Consider the following 24,100-nt stretch of genomic DNA (forward strand, 5'->3'; position numbering starts at 1 on the left):
CAGCGATCAAAAAACACTGTCTTTGGACACTCACATAGAATTAAAATTATTCCTTAGTAGTTCAAAGTTTGAAGAATATAGTATGGATATGTGCAATGTTCCGGTCCCCTATATTTCATAGGACTTAGCCATAATTGGCAACATATGCATGGTTTTACCCTTCTGCGAATATGTATAGAATGTAGATGTTAACAAGATACGCATATATACCTTATTCTGTAATATCTTTTGACCCACCATTATGGTTATGTATGCTTCCGATTCCGAGGGTTGTATTAATAACGAAACTTATAAGATATGTATTTCAAGTTGATCCTTCAAAGTTTTGTGTGCCGAATATGATAAAACGAATGACTTGATCTCATATTATTTTCTTTTATTAAATAAAAGGTGTAAAATATTCAAGGAAAATAAACACAATATGTTATTTGAATGTATTTATGTTAAATATTTACATTATCTATGACATAGGTAAATATAATGTAACCGATACTGATTTGGTTATACCTATGTTTATCGTCTGTTTAACAGCCTGAGAGGAAAGCTATTTATTAAAATTGTCGGAGTAACCACATTCGCGCGATAACAAGATAATAAACACGCGAGCGAACCCGCCAGCGGGAAGCTAGTAATTACAATATAAACTGAAATTTTGTGACAGTATTTTTTCACGATTGCCCAAAAATACTATCCGAAAGCAAGATTGTATGATCGTTGAACATTGCAAAGCTTTTAAAAAGCAAATCTTTACTAATATTAATATGTATTTTAAAGCTGAAGAGTTTGTTTCTTTGTTTGTATGAACGCGCAAATCTCGGGAACTACTGGTCCGATTTGAAAAATTCTTCCGGTGTACTTCCAATAGTCCATTAATCGGGGAAGGCTATATTATATTATAATATCATCACGCTAAGACCAACAGGAGCGGAGCACTGCGGGTGAAACCGCGGGGCACAGCTAGTAGGTAATAAAATCTTGAAAGCTAAGTCAATTAATTTTATAGCTTAATTTTATAACAATACCTAATGAAACATTTTTTTTGTGCAAGTGTGAACTTCTTATTAAATCTTACTAGATATTATATATTTGTATACCTAATGTGTAGTAACTAAGAAGGTAAAGAACAATCCGACTTCTGTATTGATATAATAATATTATGATTGCTTTGCACTTATGTATGTAATTACATAGTTATTGCTCACAGTATAAAATACGTTTATGAGTTTCTGTTTATAGTGTGATTTATGACTAATGACTTTCGTAATTGAAGAAATGTTTTGCATTCAACCGCTGGTAAAAATAAATAATTTTACTATTTGTAAATGTTATTGTTATTTATAAAATGATGAATAATATTTCTTTTGATCAGAAATATGTGTTAGTATTTCAATAAAGAGATTAGTTTAGTTCTAATTTCTAAAACGGGTGGCCGAAACGAAGATCTTTCTTTTATCAATAAGGCCACCCCTCTGTGTAATGTTTATCCCAACAAAAACATAAATGTAAAAATTGGAGCCAAGTTCAACCGTCGACTTGCCGAAAAAAGAATTGAGATCTAAATGTGTGCCAAGTTCTGTAGACAGTCCAGAAATTTATTTACTAAGATGTATAAAATTCTTAGGTGAACTGAAAACTCAATTGTTTTATTTTCCCTTATAGAACAATGTTTATTCAAAATATGATTTTTTTTTTAATTTTAATAAAAGAATTATTTACACATAGCAAACAACTAATGACCTACTGAACCTCATAATTTAACCAGGCTAGTTTTTAGGTACTGTTTATCTATATAATATCTTCTCAAATTGCTGATATTGAACGTTATTATTTTAGAAACTTGTAAAAACTAGCCAAGTCAAATTATGAGGTTCAGTAGGTCATTAGTTGTTTGCTATGTGTAAATAATTCTTTTATTAAAATTAAAAAAAAAATCATATTTTGAATAAACATTGTTCTATAAGGGAAAATAAAACAATTGAGTTTTCAGTTCACCTAAGAATTTTATACATCTTAGTAAATAAATTTCTGGACTGTCTACAGAACTTGGCACACATTTAGATCTCAATTCTTTTTTCGGCAAGTCGACGGTTGAACTTGGCTCCAATTTTTACATTTATGTTTTTGTTGGGATATCATTACTTTTTGTACAGAAAATTACTTTGCAAATTTGATTTAATTTATGTATTTAATGCTTTTTATAAACGATTTTTTTTTATTTTTTCTTGCGTAATTTAAGAAATGTCATGATTTTCTAAGCAGCCAGTGTGAATTTAACGCCTTTGATTAATATAATCAAAGTTTAACGCATACTTCTTTAAGCCGCGAGTGAAAGCGAGCGGCGAGTTCCATATTTAAAATTTAAAATGTGTGTAAATCGAAGCGCGTCAAAATCTATCCCAGGAGTTAAGAGAAACAAAGATGTTTTTTTGTGAATTATTTATTAAAAATCCACAAACAATAAGCAATCAATAAACATTTATTAATTAGTAATATATTAATAATAATACACTAATTGTTAATAATTATATTGCATTAATTAATCTTACACACGTCAAGATGAAGAATAGGTATTAATTAACAATAAAAATATATTATTTAAAAACTTTTGTATAACTGTTCAGGCTATTGCCTAAGTTTAGTATCTAGATCCTTACTTGGTTACATCTACTATCTTTCAGTGCAAGTCCTATCAAAATCGGTCCAGCCGTTCCAGATAAAAAGGGCAAAGTTTGAAAAAAGCGTGTGTGCCGAGCACACGTGTCAGAAGTAAAACTTCTTTGGCAAGATGCAAAGATCGTCGTAGAAGAATCGTCGCCTTACTCCATGACGTGACGGAAGAAATCATGCAATCGAAGTAATCTGCCCTAGCGATACTAGCGCGAGTGAGTGTGATGTCAGAGGCGCATCGAATCCACAAATGTTTCGCGCTAAAATATGTAAACTTCAATAATCTATATCTCAGTCATTTATTGATGGATTTCAATTTTTTTTTCTGCCACTGATTAGTTTTGATCTATATTTTAACACTATTATGGTGAATATAATATTTTCTATTTTTATAAACTTTTCCATTTTTCCATACAAACAAAATTAATGTCATTGAAAAAAAAATTAAATACAGATAAATTCAGTATTTTCTGATTTTTTCCTTTGTACACTCACTATTACCTTGTTGATTACAAAATTTGAACTTTCTAGGTCATCTGGAAGTGGGTTAGGTTTTGTATATGTCTATAAGTCAGTCAGTCTTAAAAATTGCGATTTTTGGACATTAATATCTACGCAACTGTTTAATCTATATTTATGAAATTTAAGGTTCTTGTTTATCTCGAGGTCCTCTTGATATGTACCAAATTTGGTTTATTTAACTTAAATAGTTTTCGAGTTATAAGGGGGTGAAAAGTGGCTCGAAATGGTTCGTGTAAATATACACACGGCCGCTGCTCGCCAGTTCTCTTCGCTTGAACTTGGCTTGACACGCTGCCGCGTGTCTAGATTTTTGAAATATTTATCTTTAAACATATTTTAGGTAATGAGTAGCAGAGTGCGTAAACAGAATTTACTTTGAAATTTGAATTAAATCACTTTGTTATGGCATTGTAATTATATTTAACGGTTACAGTTTGTGAGAAACACAAATTCTGGAGTTCCGGACTCATGAGTATTAATTTAATTTAAACGCCTGTTTAATTATTATGTTATTCCGGGTAGAAGTGGCTCAGCAGTCAGCTATTATGACTAAAATAACGAAGGAGGAATAAACATTGTAAACTTATTTAGTAACGAAACTCCCTGAAAAATGTTCGATTTGTCCATACAAGTCAATAAGTATGTTTGTGTGAGTGAGCCGTTTTAAACGTTTTGTAGGGAGTTTTGCTACTGTTCGTATTCTTTTTACTGTGATTGAAATTAGGCGAGAAAATTAAACATTGTATGCATCGCTTTGGTTTCAATTTTTTAAGAACAACAGCATGCCGTAAGAATAAAAATATCGATGTCACATAATATACCAAGAAGCATTTAGACCGCAAAAATACGTGTTGATGATGTTGGTGATAATTTTAACTTATTTTATAATTGCAGACTGATATTAATCTATTGCTTATGAAGATATAAATATGGTAGTCCTTGTGCTACATTATAATTATGCAATTTAAATATGTATTTAGTTAAATTTAAGTTAGCAATCCGCCCCGCTTCGCCCGTGGAAACGCCAACGGCGAAAAAAAGAGCACTCGGTCTAGTAGTTCCTGAGATTAGAGCGTTCAAACAAAAAACTGAACTTCAGCTTTATATTTGATACTTTACTTTCTCGACGATATTCTTTGTATCTAAAGTCGTTTCTTAATTATTGTTAATGCATTTATGGTTCATAACCAAGACAAGGATAAGAAAATATATTATGTATAGAGAAGTCAACATAAATTGGCAAATAAATTATATTAGCTAAATAAATGCGCTGAAATTAAGAAATAGTTTGGAAAATCCAAAAGTGCACGCCTCATAATTTTTTTTTAATAATTATTTATTAATTATTATTTTTGTTTATTTAATAACAATTAAACCACATCGAATCAGACCCTGAAAAATGAAAGGGTTCTATTCCTGAGCATACTCAAGCGTAAGAGAAAAAAGATGTAAAATTTTCGTCGGCGCCATATTGAATTTTAGTTTTGACCTCATATTGGTTAATAGATACCCCAATAACCATGAAAATGACACCCATGACGAAAATATGTAAAATTTTCGTCGGCGCCATCTTGGATTTTAGTTTTGACCTCATATTGGTTAATAGCTACCCCAATAACCATGAAAATGACACCCATGACGAAAATGTGTAAAATTTTCGTCGGCGCCATCTTGAATTTTAATTTTGACCTCATATTGTTTAATAGCTACCCCAAAAACCATGAAAATGACACCCATGACGAAAAGATGTAAATTTTTTGTCGGCGCCATCTTGGATTTTAGTTTTGACCTCATATTCGTTAATAGCTACCCCAAAAACCATGAAAATGACACCCATCACGAAAAAAAGTCAAATTTTCATCAGCGCCATCTTGGATTATAGTTTTGACCTCATATTCGTTAATAGCTACCCCAAAAACCATGAAAATGACACCCATGACGAAAAGATTTCAAATTTTCGTCGGCGCCATCTTGGATTTTAGTTTTGACCTCATATTGGTTAATAGCTACCCCAAAAACCACCCACATTTGCAAATGTGTTTGCTACTTAGGAAAAGTTCAGATTTAAAGATATAAGTAGGTAATGTGACGAATTTAATTTATTTCATTCCGACTGTTTCTCGGAATAACATACATTTACTAAGAATTGCATACAATGCCGGTTTTAATATATTGCCGGTAACATAATATTATGTATGATAATAATTCTTAAAAAAGTATTTTATACATTTCTTAAAAAGCTTCGATATTGTATACAATAATACAATTCATATTCAAATTGTTGTAAAATAGTCACACTTTTTTAAGTTGGTTGAATACACTAAAATACTTATAAGGATCGTACCTACTAATAAAAGTAACAAAATGAATTTTTAAAGTTCCCAGTAATCTTCTGGAATCAATTTCAATAAAAATATAAAAATTCACTTCAAAAAAAAAAAAAAAAACAGCCGAGTTTTTTTTTGTTTATTTAATAACAATTAAACCACATCGAATCAGACCCTGAAAAATGAAAGGGTTCTATTCCTGAGCATACTCAAGCGTAAGAGAAAAAAAAAGATTCGATTAGTAAAGTATTTCGGTCGCTATCGTGTTAACAAGAAAAAGGATCCGCACATACAGACACACGGACGTCCAAGACAGAACTTTTTTAAACTGTTTTTTAACTAGTTTAAATAACAAAAATGACATCAAAAATATCATGAACGTTAAAAATAGTGTTTTTTCTTAATATGTGTGTGTATGTATTATCTTACAAGTGCAATGTATGATACATAAAGACATTTTAAGTTTGAAAAATCAGATGTTTTGCGCGAAGCGACAGTAGTACCCACCTCAACGCTTCGCTTATGAGGCGTGCAATATAGGTAGAGATTGTCTAATCTAAAAATGAACGCCCCTCCACTAAACTTAATTGTTTCAATGTGTGAGGACAAATAATTATTGAACCACTTTATATGTGTGCGCGCGTCGATTCTACTGCAAACTTTGACACTCGCGCACTGATTTGTCAACTAATCGGGCGATCAGTTCAGGTGCCTAGCATTGTATGGCGGGGAGAGCGCGCTATGTACGGAATGACACGTCCGTTCTGTCGTGCATCGCGTCATTTATGCACTAGTTGGCCAACTGGTCCTGTCGTTCGGGCATGGACGGGACTGGAGGACTGAACGACCAATGAGGCAGACCAATTTGTGTGTATTGCGTCTATACACGTACTTTGAATGTGAGCGTAAACACAGTGGAGGGGCGTTCATTTTTAGATTAGACAATCTCTACATCAATTTAATCTAAATGTAAAATAGAAGGAAAGCGTAATTTTACCTTGTCCCTGAAACTGACACTCATTATTCTATATCCATCTGATTTTCCTCAATAAGGCTCTGAAAAAATATAAAAACATTATTCTAAATTAACTTTATCTCCTTCTCCTTCATAAATATATTAATGAACAAATGTGGCAAAAAGGAATTTTAACTCTTGAAATAAAATAAAAATGGTACTATATTTGAAATTAATTTAAAAAAATTATTGCAAGAAACGAGTTGCTCTATGCTTTATTTCGGGATTTGCATTGTGTTTGAAAATACAGTCAGTACAATTTTTGGTTTTCTAATATGTATTATTTTAAATTGTACATAGTCGGAAAGATTTATCGATTAGGTACGTGCAATATAAACTAAACGTGTTTCAACTATTTTTAAGTACATAGGTACCTAACTGGAACCAAAACATGCTTTGATTAATGTATTAACATATTTTATAATTAAGCGATTGGTACAATCTAAAACGCGTCTAAATCTAGAATATTTAAATCAAAACCATACACCCAGCTGTTTTAAATTATATCAATGTTTAACATTTTTAAAAAATGTGGAGGAAAATGATTTTATTATTTATGAACATATGGCTCATAATATGATATACATATACGATTACAGAACCTAAGCTTGTGGGTAAATGTGTCACAGCCTGCTTTTCCCACGATCATGATAATATCAATTGAATTAAACACAATACTGTGAATGGCTTGCAATACGTCATTAGGTACCTATGTACTATTGAAAATTAATCATTTTTTAATTAATTAGTAAATAAATGTTTAAATATTTGATAGTGACGATTCAATATTTTTATCAACAAGCGCTAACGCTATTATGTTAAAAAGAAGGAAATGTAGTAAAATTGTAAATATTCGTCTTTATTGTGAAAGAAAACGAAGGTAGATATCTACTTAGGTAGGTACTGTTCGCATACCTATAGTCTATGAATGGAGTCTGAAACTTGGCACGTAAATGATGATGATACCCATCCGAGTGAATAATATGGCCCTGTAATATTTATTTACAATCCAACCTAATTATATAATAATTAAATAAAAATCGCTTATGTGATAAGCTGCTCTTTGACTTTCGTGTCCAGAAGCCATGACTAACAACGAATAGCTCGGACCGATTTGCCATGCTTCTTAAAGGTTAACCTCGTGTATTATTATTTAAAAGGTTACGATAAATAGTTTATTGACCCATTATCATAATATTACTATGTACTTTCTATATTCAGAAAGAATTCAATTTGCTCACGGATAGTTGGGTTTTACGATTGTTAGAAGACGGGTTGACCCACAATAAAAATATAGCCTATGGCACTCCAGAATAGTACCTATAGCTTTCTGTTATTGAAACTATTTTCACCATGGGATCAGTACTTCCTAAGATTACCCTCTACAAACATACAAAGTTAGATAATTTACTTATTTATAATATTATATATATGGATTATTATTATACATAATGTTAGTTTTATCTCATAAATGGTATATTAAACTATTAATGAATACGTTGCATAAGGTACTGGATTAAACAGAGATGATGAATTATTATCCTGCTATTTAAGCCGGTGTTTGTCTGTGTACTTATATGGCTAAGACAGGATAAAATTAAACTGTAAAGGAATGTCGCATAAATATTATACCTACATACAGATGACTGTTAAAGAAAAAAATTCTTCAATCAAAGAAATTTCTTTGGGAAGTGTTTGCTTCATGATTAAATGACTCTGTTGATGGATGATCTTAACTGAAGATCTTATAAGGAATTGAGGAAATAGCCTTGAGGAGTGCGATAAAAACTTCAGGGTTTGGAGATTACGCAAGTTTATATCTTAATGCAACCAAATTAGGATAAAAATTGTCCAAATAAAGCCGAGGGAATTTGTTTTACAAAGTTTCAATTACTGATCGCAGCGCTCCGCTGAAACTGGGTCTTAAAGTTCTATTACATTCTTAGTCGGTATCTAATTACTTTATATGGTACTTTTGGGAGTTTAATGCTTTTAACTGTAACATTATTGTTTACGTAATTGTGTAGGTATTTTGAGATAATAATTTTTTTTTTGAAATTTTTATGTTTATTCCAGTTATTGCTCTTTTATAGTTTCGGTGGTTATATTAAAATTATTTTAAATAATAATTTATCTATAGGTACTATAAATTAATACAAAAATATGTCTCGCTTATTTTTACATCCGTCTTTAATTATGGTATAGTTTTGTATGAACTATATTATACACGAAGAATGCCACGATACGTAATACCTTACGTTACATATTGGGGTCACAAAGGAGAGTGGGTAACGTCAGATATCGAGATAAGCCCATAATAATGGTCGTGATAAATAAGATAATAGTGACGGTTTCCATAGTTTAAGTGCGACCTTAAGTGGAGGGCGAGCTAAGACAAACACCAATTGTAATGATAACTAGGTCACGTCTTGCATTGACGTATTTTTACAAGTGAATCATTTGTGTATTGCAGGAAATAATTTATTATGCTCGATGCTTTTAGTTATTAAATTTTCTTTCAATTTTATATTATTTATATAATGATAGTCGGTAATAAAAATACACACACAAATAGATCATCCAAATATCAGTAGTATTTGCTATAAAAGCAGATTAAGGCAGATTATTTACGACAAATCTAAATCAATATCGATGATTTGATGTTCAATGATTGTTATTCTAAGCGCCACCCGATCGTCGAGTATCGGAATCTTTATGGTACTTCCGCGAATAATGGATATTCAAATTGAGTAGATAGACCATTTTTTACGAAGAATCCTATGGAGACTTAAGGGAAACAATCTTAAATAACTCAAACGAGAAATGTATAGACTTTTGTTTATAAAAAAAAAAACCGTTTACAGCTTGTTAATTTTTACTTAATTAATTCCTATACTCTTGACAAGTCTTAATTACGAAAATTTTCATTTTATTTTTATTTTCTTCTTGCAATTATTGTATATTTTTTTAATTAAATCTGGCAAGCATAGAATAACCTGCGAAAAATTAATTTATCTATGTCGCTAGCTAAAATATTAAATGAAGCTCGTAATGAAATTCCTATCATGCTCAACTTGAGATTAATGTCTACTTGATTCCTAAAATAAATATTTAGATTTACCTTAATTGACGTTGTTTGGATTACATCAAATTTATTAACACTTAGGAGCAAAAATTATACTTTAAATTTTTATTAGATACTTATAAGATGCTGTTAATAATAATTTTAATATTTTAGAGGGATTCATTTGTTCTCTATGTTATTTCATAGTTCATACATGAACCGACTATTATTATACTTTACGAGAAATTGGTGTCGATTTATTTATTTATTTACTTTATTTATACTACTTGTAGAAAAATAAATAAATCGGAACAAAAGCCATAAAACAAATGTTAAGAAATCTGAAGTATTTTTCTAACGCCACTCTATTTCATAATGTTATCTTTTGCAACCGTATTACTCTCAATTGTAATTAATTTATCATCCGATTAAATTGACAAGAATGTTGTTGACGTGGGACGTAAAGTAAATTCAAGTTTTGCATCAAAATGGTTCGAATTCTCCTCGCGTTTAAAGTAACTATACTAACCAGGAATATTCAATTGGGCTAGTCATCCAAGGTGTATAAGAAATATATAAATGAAGTATAAACTTCTTCAGAGTTCAGGCTCGTTGATAGTAAAATATCAAGGGCGCGTCATGGCATCACCGTCACGTCATTGAGTTAGGCGACGATATTGCTATCTTTTAATCTTGTCACTTCTCACACGTGTGCTCAACACACCCGCTCATTTTTATTTTCAGTTGATATGCATATTTTAATTTTTTACAAACAATTTTTAATTATTTCTTGGTTAACATGATTGAAGTAAATAACAATTAGTAATAACTATCATAAAAATTGATACAAGGTAAATAAAAAAATAATAAGTTGTACTTGTGCTCTATGAAATCAAGCGTAATTGCAATATTTTTTCCTTTCAGTTATTATTATTAATTCAATTGTTGAATCTATAACCTTGTATTTTGTTTGAATACAAATTATTTTAGCAACTCAGGTGTGAAAATAAACGGGCATAAAACACTTCAAGATAATTTCATATTTTTTAAATTTAATAACTATCGACCCGCCCGCTTCGCACGACACACGTTACCTAATAATTAGTGACGGAATTTATTTGTAAGGCTTAATTATAAGGTAACACTTCTTCTTCTTTTTTGTTTATGGCCTTCCCAATCCCAAAAGGACGGATTAGGTTACACATTATAATATATTTCTTATATGTATATAAAAATGGGAATACGTACTTAGCTAATATAATTGTCTAGGTATATAATTCATTATTAACCAATATTATTTCAGTAGATTGTAATCTCCTTTGCATGAAAAAAATAATTAAAAGCAACATTATTGGGAACGTAAAATCTTTCAATCGTGATTGGAGTTTTGAAGAATTAGTATTTATCAATGGAAAAGGAATTCAATTAAAAAAGCCAAGCCAATGAATGTATAATACCACAGTATTACCATATTTCCTAAATACAATATGTATAAGTATCAGGGAATTTTATTTTACAATAGAAAAAAATAATATAAATGAGGCCATACATAAATGTTTGAATTACATAACTGTAACCGTGAATTTGTACTTAATAGTAAATACTTACTACACTTAAACTTAGATAATATATACGTCACGATAGAAATTAGTGTGCAGAACAGGATAACATAACGGAGCTAAAATTAACATGTGTTAGGTTCATAGCATTTTTAAAAATCCTCTTTTCAATTCCTTCGCCTCACTGTGTTTTGTGAAAAATAATCTTTAGAGACCTTTATGTATACATTATTTAGAAACAATTACAAAGGAAGTGTATCATGGGAGAACAGGTTTTCTCGGAACTTGTGCGAGTTCCCCGAGGGCTGATTTTCTCTTTTAGTATCGAGAGAATTAAACTGTCTGAATACTAAGCTGAGGGCTAAATGCTGTCTTTACGCGTGACGTTGTAAGGGACTTTGATTGAAACGCTTGAGTTCCTTCTGTGTAATGTATGCCTGTTACAGAACATTTAACCAACCTTAACTTGCGTCTTATACGCCTAATTCCATGCATTTTAGTATCTACTCATATATTAATACTTAGAGCGCCATAAAAACGTTTCTAATAAAACTGTGAATATCATAGTGTTTGATAAAACTTAACCAGCAACTCGTGTAGACTCGCCTTTTTCAAATTTAAATAGAAGATGTTTTAAATGTGTAAGGCAGCAATTTATTATATAAGTTCCCTATTCAAATAAACATAGTAAAGATATTGAGTGCGTGCGCCGTGATCAATATCATTTGTCTTAAACCTTGACATCCTATTTTGTATTATCATTCTATTGGGTTTACGCAATTTTATAGGCAATTTGATTTTAATGTTCCAATATTGTAGCATTCAAAACGTAACCAAAACATTCAAATGTACTCGGAATTAGCTGGCGAGTTCTATAACTTTTAATTGGGTAATTAATTTGAGTGGAAACAAAACTCAACGGGGTCTGCAGGAGGTCATTTACATTTCAATTTTTTTAAATTGGTAAAAATATTTGTATGAAAACCATGTACATTCTATCTCGATGATGAAAACGCTGTTTTTACCGTATATTAGATGAGTGCAAGGACAGTGGAATTTTGTAAAATTATCGAGTCATTAATTTAGTTTTGTTTATCATTCGGACTCCACCAGCTACGGTACAAGAAATATTATGTAATATTGATATGTTTACCTACTGATAATTTCTTATTTCAAAGTAGGTACCCCAGCTGTGGACTAACACACATATAGCTAAAACAAATATGTTCGATACGTTTTGTTTACATACGAAATAGAAGCTATTTAGATCAATTTGCTATTCCTGAAACCCATTGTATATTGAATGTAAATCCCGTTTACGAGAAACAAAGTTATACTTAAGTATTTGTATATATTTAATGTAGGAATATATAAAGATTTTCGTCTAATGGTATTGGTTTTCGGGAAAATAAAATACGGGTAAAACACACACATTTACTAGGTACGTTTAAAACATGTAAACTACAGATTATATTAAACAATCTGTGCCCCGCGGTTTTAACCACAGTGCTCCGCCTATAGCCTTCCTCGATATATGGGCTATATAACATCGAATTTTTTTTTTCAAATCGTACCAGTAGTTCCTGAGATAGGCGCGTTCAACCAAACAAACAAACTCATCATCAGCTTTATAATATACTAGCGACCCGCCCCGGCTTCGCACGGGTGCAATGCTGATACTAAATACACTACAGAAAAACTTTTAACGTTGTATATAAAAACATAGCGGCCCGGCCGCGGCCGGCCGGTACCGCCGCAAACGGTACGTCCCGCAATTTTGAAATCTGTAATATCTTCGAAAATATTCACTTAAATCATACGGTGTAAAGGGCCATATAGATCTATATTAAATGAACAATGTATTCAAGGTATTTAATTGGTTAAGGATTAATGCTGTATTGGTTAAAATCGCTTCGAAAATTAGCCATTATTTGTCGTAAAAAGTAAATGACAAAAAAAAGTTATTGTGGGTTATCCATAAGAGATAGACATATGCCATCGCGGACTTTTCTGTAGACCTTTTCAATGTGTACAATACTTAGTACATTATTTTGATAAAACTCGTAGGGTTCAGCCTGCGTTTGCAATGTAAGCGGAAGAAATGTAATTAATTACGACATCACATTAGAAACCTCAAAAATAACAGTACTGCTCTACTATTTAATGGATGTTATTATACATATAAACCTTCCTCTTGAATCACTCTATCTATTAAAAAAAACCGCATCAAAATCCGTTGCGTAGTTTCAAAGATCTACGCGTACAAAGGGACATAGGGACATAGGGACATAGGGAAATAGGGACAGAGAATGCGACTTTGTTTTATACTATAATAATATATGTACTAAAAGATAACATAATATGTAAACTACATTCTATACTTCAAAAACACAACGTTTAAACACCATGGTGGGAAGAATGGTGATTGTAATACTGCTACGTAATAATTGTTCATGTGTGATAAAATCCAATGATTACACTCACTAAAATTTTATTGGCATTGTGTTTGCGATGTTTATCGTCATACATTGAAAAAATGGGTATTAATATTTGTCACAAGCACAATTTTTATGGCTATCTGGAATTGGAAAGCAATCCTCCATAGCTTGTTTTTGTTATTTTGTGCTACATGTACATGTACATGTACTTTGAAACGATATTTTGATCAGTAGTTTATTGTTTTCTATCGCTCTCTGAAAACTTAAGTAGAAGAATTTATTTATTTACACTGAAATACAGTTGTACATAGAGGGAACTTTACAACTACTTACAAAAAAGCATGATCACAATTTAATTGGCGGCCTCATCACTTACGTATAAGAAGTTAAAAAGAAGATAATATTATACTTGTGGTTATGCCGAGGAGAAAGATTAAAGTTTTATAGAAGGTTCATGTAGACCGGGAGATACTGACACAAAATTTCGAGTCATTTGTAACAGGATGGCGGTTCTACAGGGGTCTTAGTACGCAATGACAAAAAGAAAAACGATGGTGTGAACACTGGTACCGGCGGTTTAGTCGCGTGGGCGTTAGTCGAACTCGTCGTAAAAATAGCGAAAGTCAAACGATTTGTAACACAAAAATTTTAGAATTTACCGATCGCCCATAAAAAAGAAGTAGGCGGTACTGTCATGCCATACTTTTCCGGTGTGACTTATAGCCCGCCATACCGACGCAAATGTGTTGATTTAAAAAAAAACAATTCAACCATTTGTACCAGGCTAACTTTTGCACAGGTAACCATCGTCGTCTAGCCATTTACGAAAATCACCATACCATACTTTTCGGACGATTCCAAATGGTCGCCATACCGCCGAAAATCTGCAAAAATTTTTTTTTTCGCCAAACTTTTTGTACCAGTATTGCATTTAGATTTTTGGAGAGTATTTGATAAAATGTGACCATTATTATATTTGCCATACTTCTTGTAGGGGGAAAAAGTGCTGCCATACTTCATAAATAAATTTATTATTAATTTATAGAAGTGAAGATTTCTACCACCTAGATCTTTGAAATTTTGTATTTATATTTGTTGAACCTCAAACTTATAGGAAAGATTAATGCCATACCGTTACAAATCGTTCAAAATACGAATAAAATCATACAATAAAAAAAAATCTTATACACATTCGCCACCTCCCACAGGTATGGCATTATCACACTTCTATTTATAATCATTCAGGAGTTGTTGAAAAAAAAATTTAGGGTTGGGAACAAATGGTTCGGCGAAAAAAAAAATTTGCAGATTTTCGGCGGTATGGCGACCATTTGGAATCGTCCGAAAAGTATGGCATGGCGATTTTCGTAAATGGCTGCACGACGATGGTTACCTGTGCAAAAGTTAGCCTGGTACAAATGGTTGAATTGTTTTTTTTAAATCAACACATTTGCGTCGGTATGGCGGGCTGTAAGTCACACCGGAAAAGTATGGCATGACACTACCGCCTACTTCTTTTTTATGGGCTATCGGTAAATTCTAAAATTTTTGTGTTACAAATCGTTTGACTTCGCTATTTTTCCGACGAGTTCGACTAACGCCCACGCGACTAAGCCGCCGGTACCAGCGTTCACACCATCGTTTTTCTTTTTGTCATTGCGTACTAAGACCCCTGTAGAACCGCCATCCTGTTACAAATGACTCGAAATTTTCTGTCAGTATCTCCCGGTCTAACATTCAATCATAATAAATAAATCTGTGTATAATTTTAAGAATTTCTCATTATACTTAAGTTGATTTATAATGTACCTAAGTGTTACCTTTATGCCTTTTTCTATATTTGTGATTTAAATTGTGTATTCATTAATTCCTGTCAATGATAACACGATAAATCAAAATCGTTAGTGTTTTAATATTTAATGCGCTAAAATGTAATTAATCAATAGTAAGTAATTCATTTATCAATTCTCTTTGTTATTGCACGGTTATTGGTGATACGATTAATTGCACAATTAATTGGTATAATATTTTGTTTAATACTCATTATGCTTATTTGAATGTACTTGTAATATTATTATTTAACCACAGACCACTCAACTTACCACATGGTTATTGTTTATTGCAATAAATGAATAAATTCGACCTACGGCTTAAATTGTGGCTACAATATTATTGCATTGCCTAATTATTTATATTTAATGTGTATTGCTAATAATTCTCGAGGAAAGTAAATACAAATACTAAATTTTTTTTTTTAATGACGTAAAAAAATTAGATGTAGCAACTTGTTCTGGTCTATTCGTTCATAAAATTTTACAAAATTCATAGTTGTTATAATACCATAGCTAGCATCTTTCTACTCATGAAACAATTCTTTAAATCGTTTCAATACTTTTGATTTCAGTCGTTACAAACATATATACATTATGATTGCACTTTACATTATATAGTCCGTTCGCTTAAAAAAAATAATGAAGAGACAAAATCTTTTTCCAGGGTAGATACAGAGGTGGTATTGTTCGTATTCTGAAATAAATAATGATTCCCCGAAGTATCGTTAAAGGAATTTCTTTTCAAGCTGCAAATTGCAATTAAAAGATTTATTAACTTCGACGTGAACTCAAGGAAGTTATTTGTCGGTCTATAGCTTACAAATTTTTCAGCTTACGAACTTCGGCGGCAACCAAAATGTTTCGTTAGGAATTCTGTATGACATAAAATTGAAAACTTTCCCCGTTCTTAAAGTGAACCGAGTCAGCGTTTACAAGAATATTGTGTTCCGAAATTCAATATAATGTGTGCGACTTAATTTCATATACTTAAGTCTTATTATTTTTTTTCCTGTTTTTGTTGGTGCAATATTTGAAAAGCGACGCGTGTCGGAAATTTATTCAGAAGGAAACTTAATTTATATTTCATTCTTAACATTTTATGTGAGGTAACATCTAAAATGTATTTTCTTATTTGATAATATTTTACGTCATAATATCAGCGAAGTAAGTGTGGTAATAGTCATTAGTGTCGTAATCACTACCTATCTACAAAATATCACGTCAGAGCTTCGTAATTTTTATTTTTTAACATCCTTAATACAAAAACTGTTGGAACTTTTAATCAACATCGTGGACGTCCACGTTCGTAAAGAGTTTTCAAAGCAGTGTTATGTGTCACCAGGAGAAATACGTTCAAATTGTATAGAACTTTAGCAGTCCAAACAGGTACTAATAGACTACAATAAAAAGTCCACGTAGCTTTTACACTCGAAGTAACTGCAACATTAATAGCGATGTCAGAATTCAGAACTGTGAAATGTAGGTTAGAACTGAAGGTGTGAAGAGGCTATTTTTGTTATGTGTGACATTGATGTTGATATTTTAGAAGAGCTTGTATATTTTAGTATCTACAGATTGCACTACTTTCAATCGAGAACTAATCAATTATTACAGAGATGTTTCATTAGGTAGCTATTTCTTTACAAGTATAGTGTATCCACATTTGACTTTTTAATTTATAAAACTTTATTTATTTTCAGGTACTATGGCGAAAACACTGATTCTATTTTTGTCGATGTGCATCATAGTCCAAGGAGATTACGACTTATTTACGAGTCCAGCAACGACTTTCTTCCAGGGTTTAGCGGGATTTCAACTAGATAACAGAGTAACGGATCAAAATGGTGTACAGGCTGAAAGATTACCCGTTAATGGGTTTGGGTAAGGATTGGAATAAAGGTTAATTGAATGTTGAATGTGTCCTTGTATAAATCTTAGGTTTAATAAATGTTCGTAAATTAATGTTTTCTGAGTTAATCTGCACTCTTTGATATATAGATAACATATAAAATTTAAACTTTAATTTCACTTTATTTTGGCGTTCTTAAATTCCTTTCTTTTTCACTCTCACAGTTTTAAATTTACTTGTTATGTTTTAAAGTTTTTGATGTTCAATATACCTCAGTCAAAAACTTAAGTAGACGTAGGTATGCCTACTCAAACTGTAAAGTAACTCACAATATATTTTTTCACAGAATTATTAGGAGCAGCATTCAATAAAATTTCAGCTTCTTTGAATACTTTATTTTTAATATTCCCACTCCACCTCTACTCTGAAACTGCTTTGAGAAGTAAATTTCACTTGAAGAATAGTTAATTGATACTAGACTTATAAATTCAAGCTTTTACAAAGTAATTTATCAATTATTTCCACATTTTCATTTACAATTGAATACTTTGCGCACTGCATGTATACCTAATTGTTATTTCTTTCTTTTTCTGTATTTTTAACAATTCCTATGAAACAATTTTCAATGTAAATTAATGTATAAATATGTATTAAAAATCTTCTTGATCTAATAAAATATGTGTGTAACCCATAATATTGTGAATTACATGTTGCATGTACTAATAATAATCTATAATATGATTGCACAATTTGTTAACAGAGACGTAAAGAATGTAATACCAGACGATGCCTCCAGCTACCCCAGGTAAGAGTATAAAAAATATATTGTGCTAATGCATGTGTTATTACATAGGTACATATTATAGAGTTACATTTTATGAAAAGTAATATTTATTGGTGTAATAATTGCATTTTATTATTAACTAGAACATGTTTGTTAAATATTTTCATTAAAATGCTTTTAAAAATTAGGCTTCATAACTAAATTACTACAGTATTAACCATATTGAATTTGATAGAATAAAATATATGAAAATCTGATTTTTTACGTAAGCTGCTGCGTAAACTAAAAATGACCCAGGATAATTATTTAAATTGGGTTAAGCTTTATAACCAAATTGATTGTGCTAATTGCCTTGCGGCCTTTTCCTACCGCAACCTGGGTCAAATAGCGCCTGTAAATTATTCAATTTGCTGTTCACAACTGCTTTCACTATGGATATATCTATTACGTAGCATGATTACTATAGTTTTAATTTAATTAATTAATTATTGTTAGTTCCCGGTAACGTCGTTCATCGTTTGCAATTTCCAGGATTCATTATAATAATAGTACTGCGTATGCTTTATTAAGAAAAGTGAAATGACGTTATGCAAGTTTATTTTTCTTAGTATACTGGATAAAAGGGAATATATTCATTTAAAACGGGCAACCTGAATTTTACTACGTCATTTTCGAAATTCGCATTAACGTAGTTATTTCACTATTTGGAGCATTCTGTTATAAAACTGATTTAATAATCATCTCTTATTAATTTTGTATACACAAAACCCTTATAATTTTACTATTATTGATTTCACTTCTCTTGTTTTTCATGTAAACAGGTTCAGTAACCCCCCACCACCGCTCGGATCTTCACAAGACCCAGCCACTACTACATGTGGTTTAGCACCACCTTTCTGCACCAAATCCCGCTACAGATCTATCGATGGAACATGTAATAATCTACAGAAACCAAGCCTGGGAGCGCCGCAGACGCCGTATAATCGACTATTACCTTTTAATTATGGTGATGGTATGTTACCCTTATTTAGTCCAAGTTATATTATTGCCATGCTTGATGCTAGGACAGTCATTTGGATGCTATGATAATAACGCCTACTTATTTTATAGAAGTGTAATTGAAGAATATTTCTTGTGGTATGTAACAAGTCGTGAATATATTTACTATTTAGAACATACAGTACAGGATAATGATGTTGTTCCATTTTAGGGTGGTCATTTCGATGCTATGATAATATCGTCTATTTCTTTAGTAGTGTTATTGAGGAATATCACCATAATATCACCTATGGTTATATAATAGCCCGTGAATATATTATTATGTAGGGCATATAGTGGTAACTATTTTGTAATTTGAGATAATAGTAATAGGTTACTATTTCGTAATCTGTGGCATTACGATAATTATTATGTTGCAGAAGTGAGATATTTTAAAAAAGTATTAAAAAATAAATTCCTCCGAAATTGAAATGGGGTTGGAAATGGGTTATTCAATAAAGTGAAAAAGTATGAACATTGGAAAGCGATTGATTGACATAAACGCAATTATATCAAATAAATCATCGTGCTACACAGGCAGAGTTATCTCTTTGACAGAATCGATTTTGCTGCTACCAGATTTGAACATTCAATATGATTCAATCAATTACGGAACCATTTCATATTTCACTGATCACACGTTTTTAATATTATCGACTTCCTAGAAATGTTCTCAGTTTCCATTAGCTTTCTAGATCGTCAATAGTTTGTTAAGGGTCATATTATTATGTACTTTAGATAATCTCTTTGAAATTGCTTTGTCGTAAACTGATTACTAGAAAAATATACTTTCTGTTTTATTTTATGAGCTGTTTATTGTAACTTCGATAGGTATCAAGTCTCAAATATTTTTTATCTTGTGTGTCAATTTATTTTTACAGTCTATTGTTTTTTTCATAAAGCGCAAAACACAGCTGAATAAATCTTTCCAGAAAACAATACCTATGTCTATTTACTTAACATTTCAAGGGTATTATGTATTACTTTTTCAAAAGAAATGGCTACATCGGCCATACCTACTACGTTATTATAATTACCTATTTTGTTAACTGACTTTTAACATCGACTATGTAACATACAAAACAACATTATGTAGACGTAAATGTAATATTCCCATACAATATAATATTATTATTATATTAACAATTACAAAAATATCACACCTTATTTGTTCCTCCAGGTATAAGTCAATTTCCGCGAGCAGTTGGCGGTGGGGTGCTACCAAACCCACGAGAGATTAGCTTAGCTGCGTTTCCAGACAAGCCTCTAGTAGATCCGGTGTGGAATCTGAACGCACAGCAATGGGGACAAATTATTACCCACGATATGTCGCTTACAGCTGGTGTAGCTCAGAGTCGTAAGTATTTTTTGATATATATATAATATTATACATATTACTAAGAGTGAAATGTAATTATTTTTTGGTGCAATTGGTGATAATTTGCCTATTAGACTTTGACGCTTTGGCAATTAAAAATAAATTATATTGACTCACAAGAATTTATGAGGCACGAAAACTTTTTTGGTGATTGTCTAATGAAAATTGTGCAGCAGAATGTTTACGCTACATTGCATTTTTCCAGAGAGCGGTCTTATCGCTTGCGCGGTTAACGTTGAGAATACAGAAACAATTTTGTCAGGGCATTTCTCTTTTAATTTTAAAGAGAGTAATTCTACTTACTGTTTACTTTCCAGAAAATTCAACCGCCAACACTCGACGTAAATATGGTGGTTCAATATTTTAATAGATACTTAGTTTTGATTAAGGTATATTTCTAATTAACTGACCAAGCTAACTTCCGAGTTATACTGGCATAAAAGCAAAAAATAAATAAACAAATAAGCTAATATTATTACAAAGGGCAAAGGCATAACGCAGGTTGTGGTTGATAAATTTACAAAATCGGTCAAGCAACTTGATAGATTTACTTATTATACAATATACATTCTATTGATCTATACAAATATTATAAAGAGGAAAGGTTTGATTTTTTGTTTGTTTGTTTGTTTGTATGAATTGAATAGGCTCCGAAACTACTTGGCAGATTTGAAAAATTCTTTCACTGTTGGAAAGCTACATCATTTCTGAGTGACATAGGCTAGGTTTTATCCCGGAAATCCTACGGGAACGGGAACTATGCGGGTTTTTTTTTGAAAACGCGGGCGAAGCCGCAGGCGGAATGCTAGTTATAATTATAAGTCAAATGTTACTTGTTTTTATGTATTTATTCCCAAGTAATGAACCAACTCTATTAAATACTTACATAAATAACGTCTCTCCAATTTATGAAATACGGCGAATGAGTTAAAAATAATTAAGTAGGTACACTACGAAGTTAAAACACCATAGTATATTTTTTATCTGCTTGCATTGGCCTCAAAGAAGACAACACACTGTCGTCAATTAACCTTTTATGTGTTACAGGAATCAAATTGCATATTACCATGCTACGTGCACTATTTACTATAGTGCTACGCTGATAATCTTCGATCTAGGATTATACCATGCTTCAATCAAATCTTTTGTTTGCAGATCGTGATCCGCTCGTCTGTTGCGATGACAACGGGCAGCTTGCGGCAGATGCTTTCACGAATCCTCAATGTGCACCCATATTGATACCTCCCAACGATTTCATCCATGCTTCAGAAGGCACACAATGTATGAATTTTGTGAGAACTGGCACCACGAGAGACAGAAATTGCACGCCGCGCAACGCACCTGCGCAACCTGTAAGTACCTACCTATATTATTATACTAGCTTTCTGCCCGCGGCTTCGACCGCGTTTTCAAACAAAAACCAATATTTCCCGTTCCCGTGGGATTTCTGGGATAAAACCTATCCTATGTGTTAATCCAAGTTACCGTCTATATTATGTGTGCTAACTTACATTGTAATCGGTTCAGTAGTATTTGCGTGAAAGAGTAACAAACATACAGACAGTAAGAAAGTGATTCGGTTTGTGCCTAGACCGACTAGATTTTGACGTATTCTACAATAAAATGTTTTAAGCAGTTAAGTACCCTCTGATCTCAAAGATTTCTTTTGAAAGTCAGTCTGTCAGAAAAACAATGTCGTAGCTACAAAAAGATCAATGAAATGACTTATCAAAGATGCCTCAACCTTACTCAGTCTTATATCTTTTGGTCAAAGGACATTCAAATGTTTAATGTTTATTGGTGACAGTTTTTCCACCTCGTTATCCTTTTTATAAAAGATGTGATGGAATTCGATCTTTCCTCGATTCGTCCTATGTTTTGTGAATAAAACTTGTAAGGAACTGACTCATCATGGTCGAGATGTATGGCTTGAGATCCTTTTCTAGTTCTTTTATTACGTCGACAACGCAATCAAGATAAGATCACAACCAGAAAAGACAAAGGAAATTGAACGCGGAAGTCCAGAATTACCCTTTTATATATAAAATGTAATTCAATAAAACTAAATGTCTCTATTGTGCACGATATTTGAACGATTCTATTATTTTATGCGATATTTGAACACCTGAACTGTTTAGTAAATTGAATGAATTTAATAATTGTATCTAAATACATTCATATTTCCCCTTTTTAATTTATTCCAATACGCATTAAAAAAAAATAGTGAATAGGTAGGTTTCAATTCAATTAAATTCAATTAGGAAAGCAAACATAGGCTGCTATCTTTCGTTTCTCACACTTGTTAGAACTACAAAAGAAACCTACAAGGATTTTCACTTCGACGGAGCTCTTAAATCTTCAAAGTAATCGGCACCGACTCTCCTCGTGGCGATTATGCGAGACATTTCCCCTTTCTGAAAGCACAGTATTGATGATTTAGTAATTTATTTGAATTCTTTTATAAATAGAAACCTTGTCCAACATAAATATAGTACACAATAATTTATCTGACAAGATTACAGGAGATTACAAAAAACCTTGCTCTTGAAAGACCTTTGGAATAATGGTTAGAATTCAATAGACTTTTGTATATTGTTCTTTATTGAGTTTTGGGTACAAAAGTTGGTTCCCGGTTGAAAACCGGTCAAATTCTGTGGGAGATTTTTTGAATATAGATATAATGAAAATAAGAAACGGTTCTGTATTTATTTTAGTCTCGGTAGTGGATTTTACTTTTTCTTATTCCAATCTTAGCTTGTCTTTACATTAGAGCTTGCGTGTTTTATAAGTATATTATCTATAGATACACTCACACACATATTTTACAGTAACATTAGTAAGAATTATTCAATTATTAAAAAAAGAAAAACATTGAAACAAACACACTTTTATATTTATAATATGGATAAGGATAAGGATAGAAAGTAGGAACGTGACGTAAAAACAGTAGAGTCACATCGAAAATAAACGGACCGACAACGACTGATATGTATATTGTATAAAGTAAGCACGATTTTTTTATTTATTTCATTTTCTATACTTTAGGTACTTTGTAGCTATTTCAAGACATAGTGTCTCATTATGGTAATAGGAGACCATATGACAGATTTATGTGGAGGAATTTTCTCGTCTATTTCTTAGATCTTCTTTTATAATAAAACTTTTTTTACGTTTTAATGAAGAACCATTTTTATCATATTATGACAGTATTTAAGCTGCTCAATCCTGGAAAAATACGGAAAATGTTGCAATGTGATTATATTTAAAACCAGAAACTCTGTATTCAATTGAAAAACATTGAATCAAAAGAAATTACGTGACTTAACATTTAAAAGCCACCGCAAACATTTACGGCTTACTTTTTTTCATCACAATGGTTTGTTTACATTTATTATAATTTTACACGAAAGTTTTTTTTCTTAGTAAAAGCTGAATATACAGATGATGTTATATTTTTTATATCCGTTCAATTGAAATTAACAATTAATTCACCTACCCACGATTTTTTCTAAAAATAACAATGACTAGGGAAAAGTAAAAGGGTAATAAATTACAGTTCATACATTATTCATTATAACAAATAATAAATCAAGTTATATAATAATAATATTATATTGCTACTATTTA

The 24,100-nt window shown here is 31.5% G+C and overlaps 1 protein-coding gene across 4 annotated transcripts in view; it reads left to right on the forward strand.

Annotated features, from left to right (window-relative positions):
* Positions 1–24,100, forward strand: part of LOC149908491 (peroxidase-like) — a 54,308-nt gene that overhangs the window by 15,037 nt on the left and 15,171 nt on the right. For 3 of the 4 annotated variants that reach the window (XM_090101976.1, XM_090101977.1, XM_090101979.1), the window contains 5 exons: positions 17,125–17,305; positions 18,034–18,078; positions 18,879–19,069; positions 20,276–20,452; positions 21,629–21,825. In XM_090101976.1, the coding sequence (XP_089958102.1) occupies positions 17,130–17,305; positions 18,034–18,078; positions 18,879–19,069; positions 20,276–20,452; positions 21,629–21,825 (786 nt within the window). In that variant the 5' untranslated portion in view covers positions 17,125–17,129. The remainder of the gene's footprint in view (positions 1–17,124; positions 17,306–18,033; positions 18,079–18,878; positions 19,070–20,275; positions 20,453–21,628; positions 21,826–24,100) is intronic. The other variant, XM_090101978.1, reaches the window with a different exon arrangement.

This window comes from Colias eurytheme, chromosome 5, assembly GCF_061535395.1.
Source record: "Colias eurytheme isolate Ceu_HAF_F1 chromosome 5, ilColEury1 Martin Lab GWU primary, whole genome shotgun sequence".
NCBI lineage: Eukaryota > Metazoa > Arthropoda > Insecta > Lepidoptera > Pieridae > Colias > Colias eurytheme.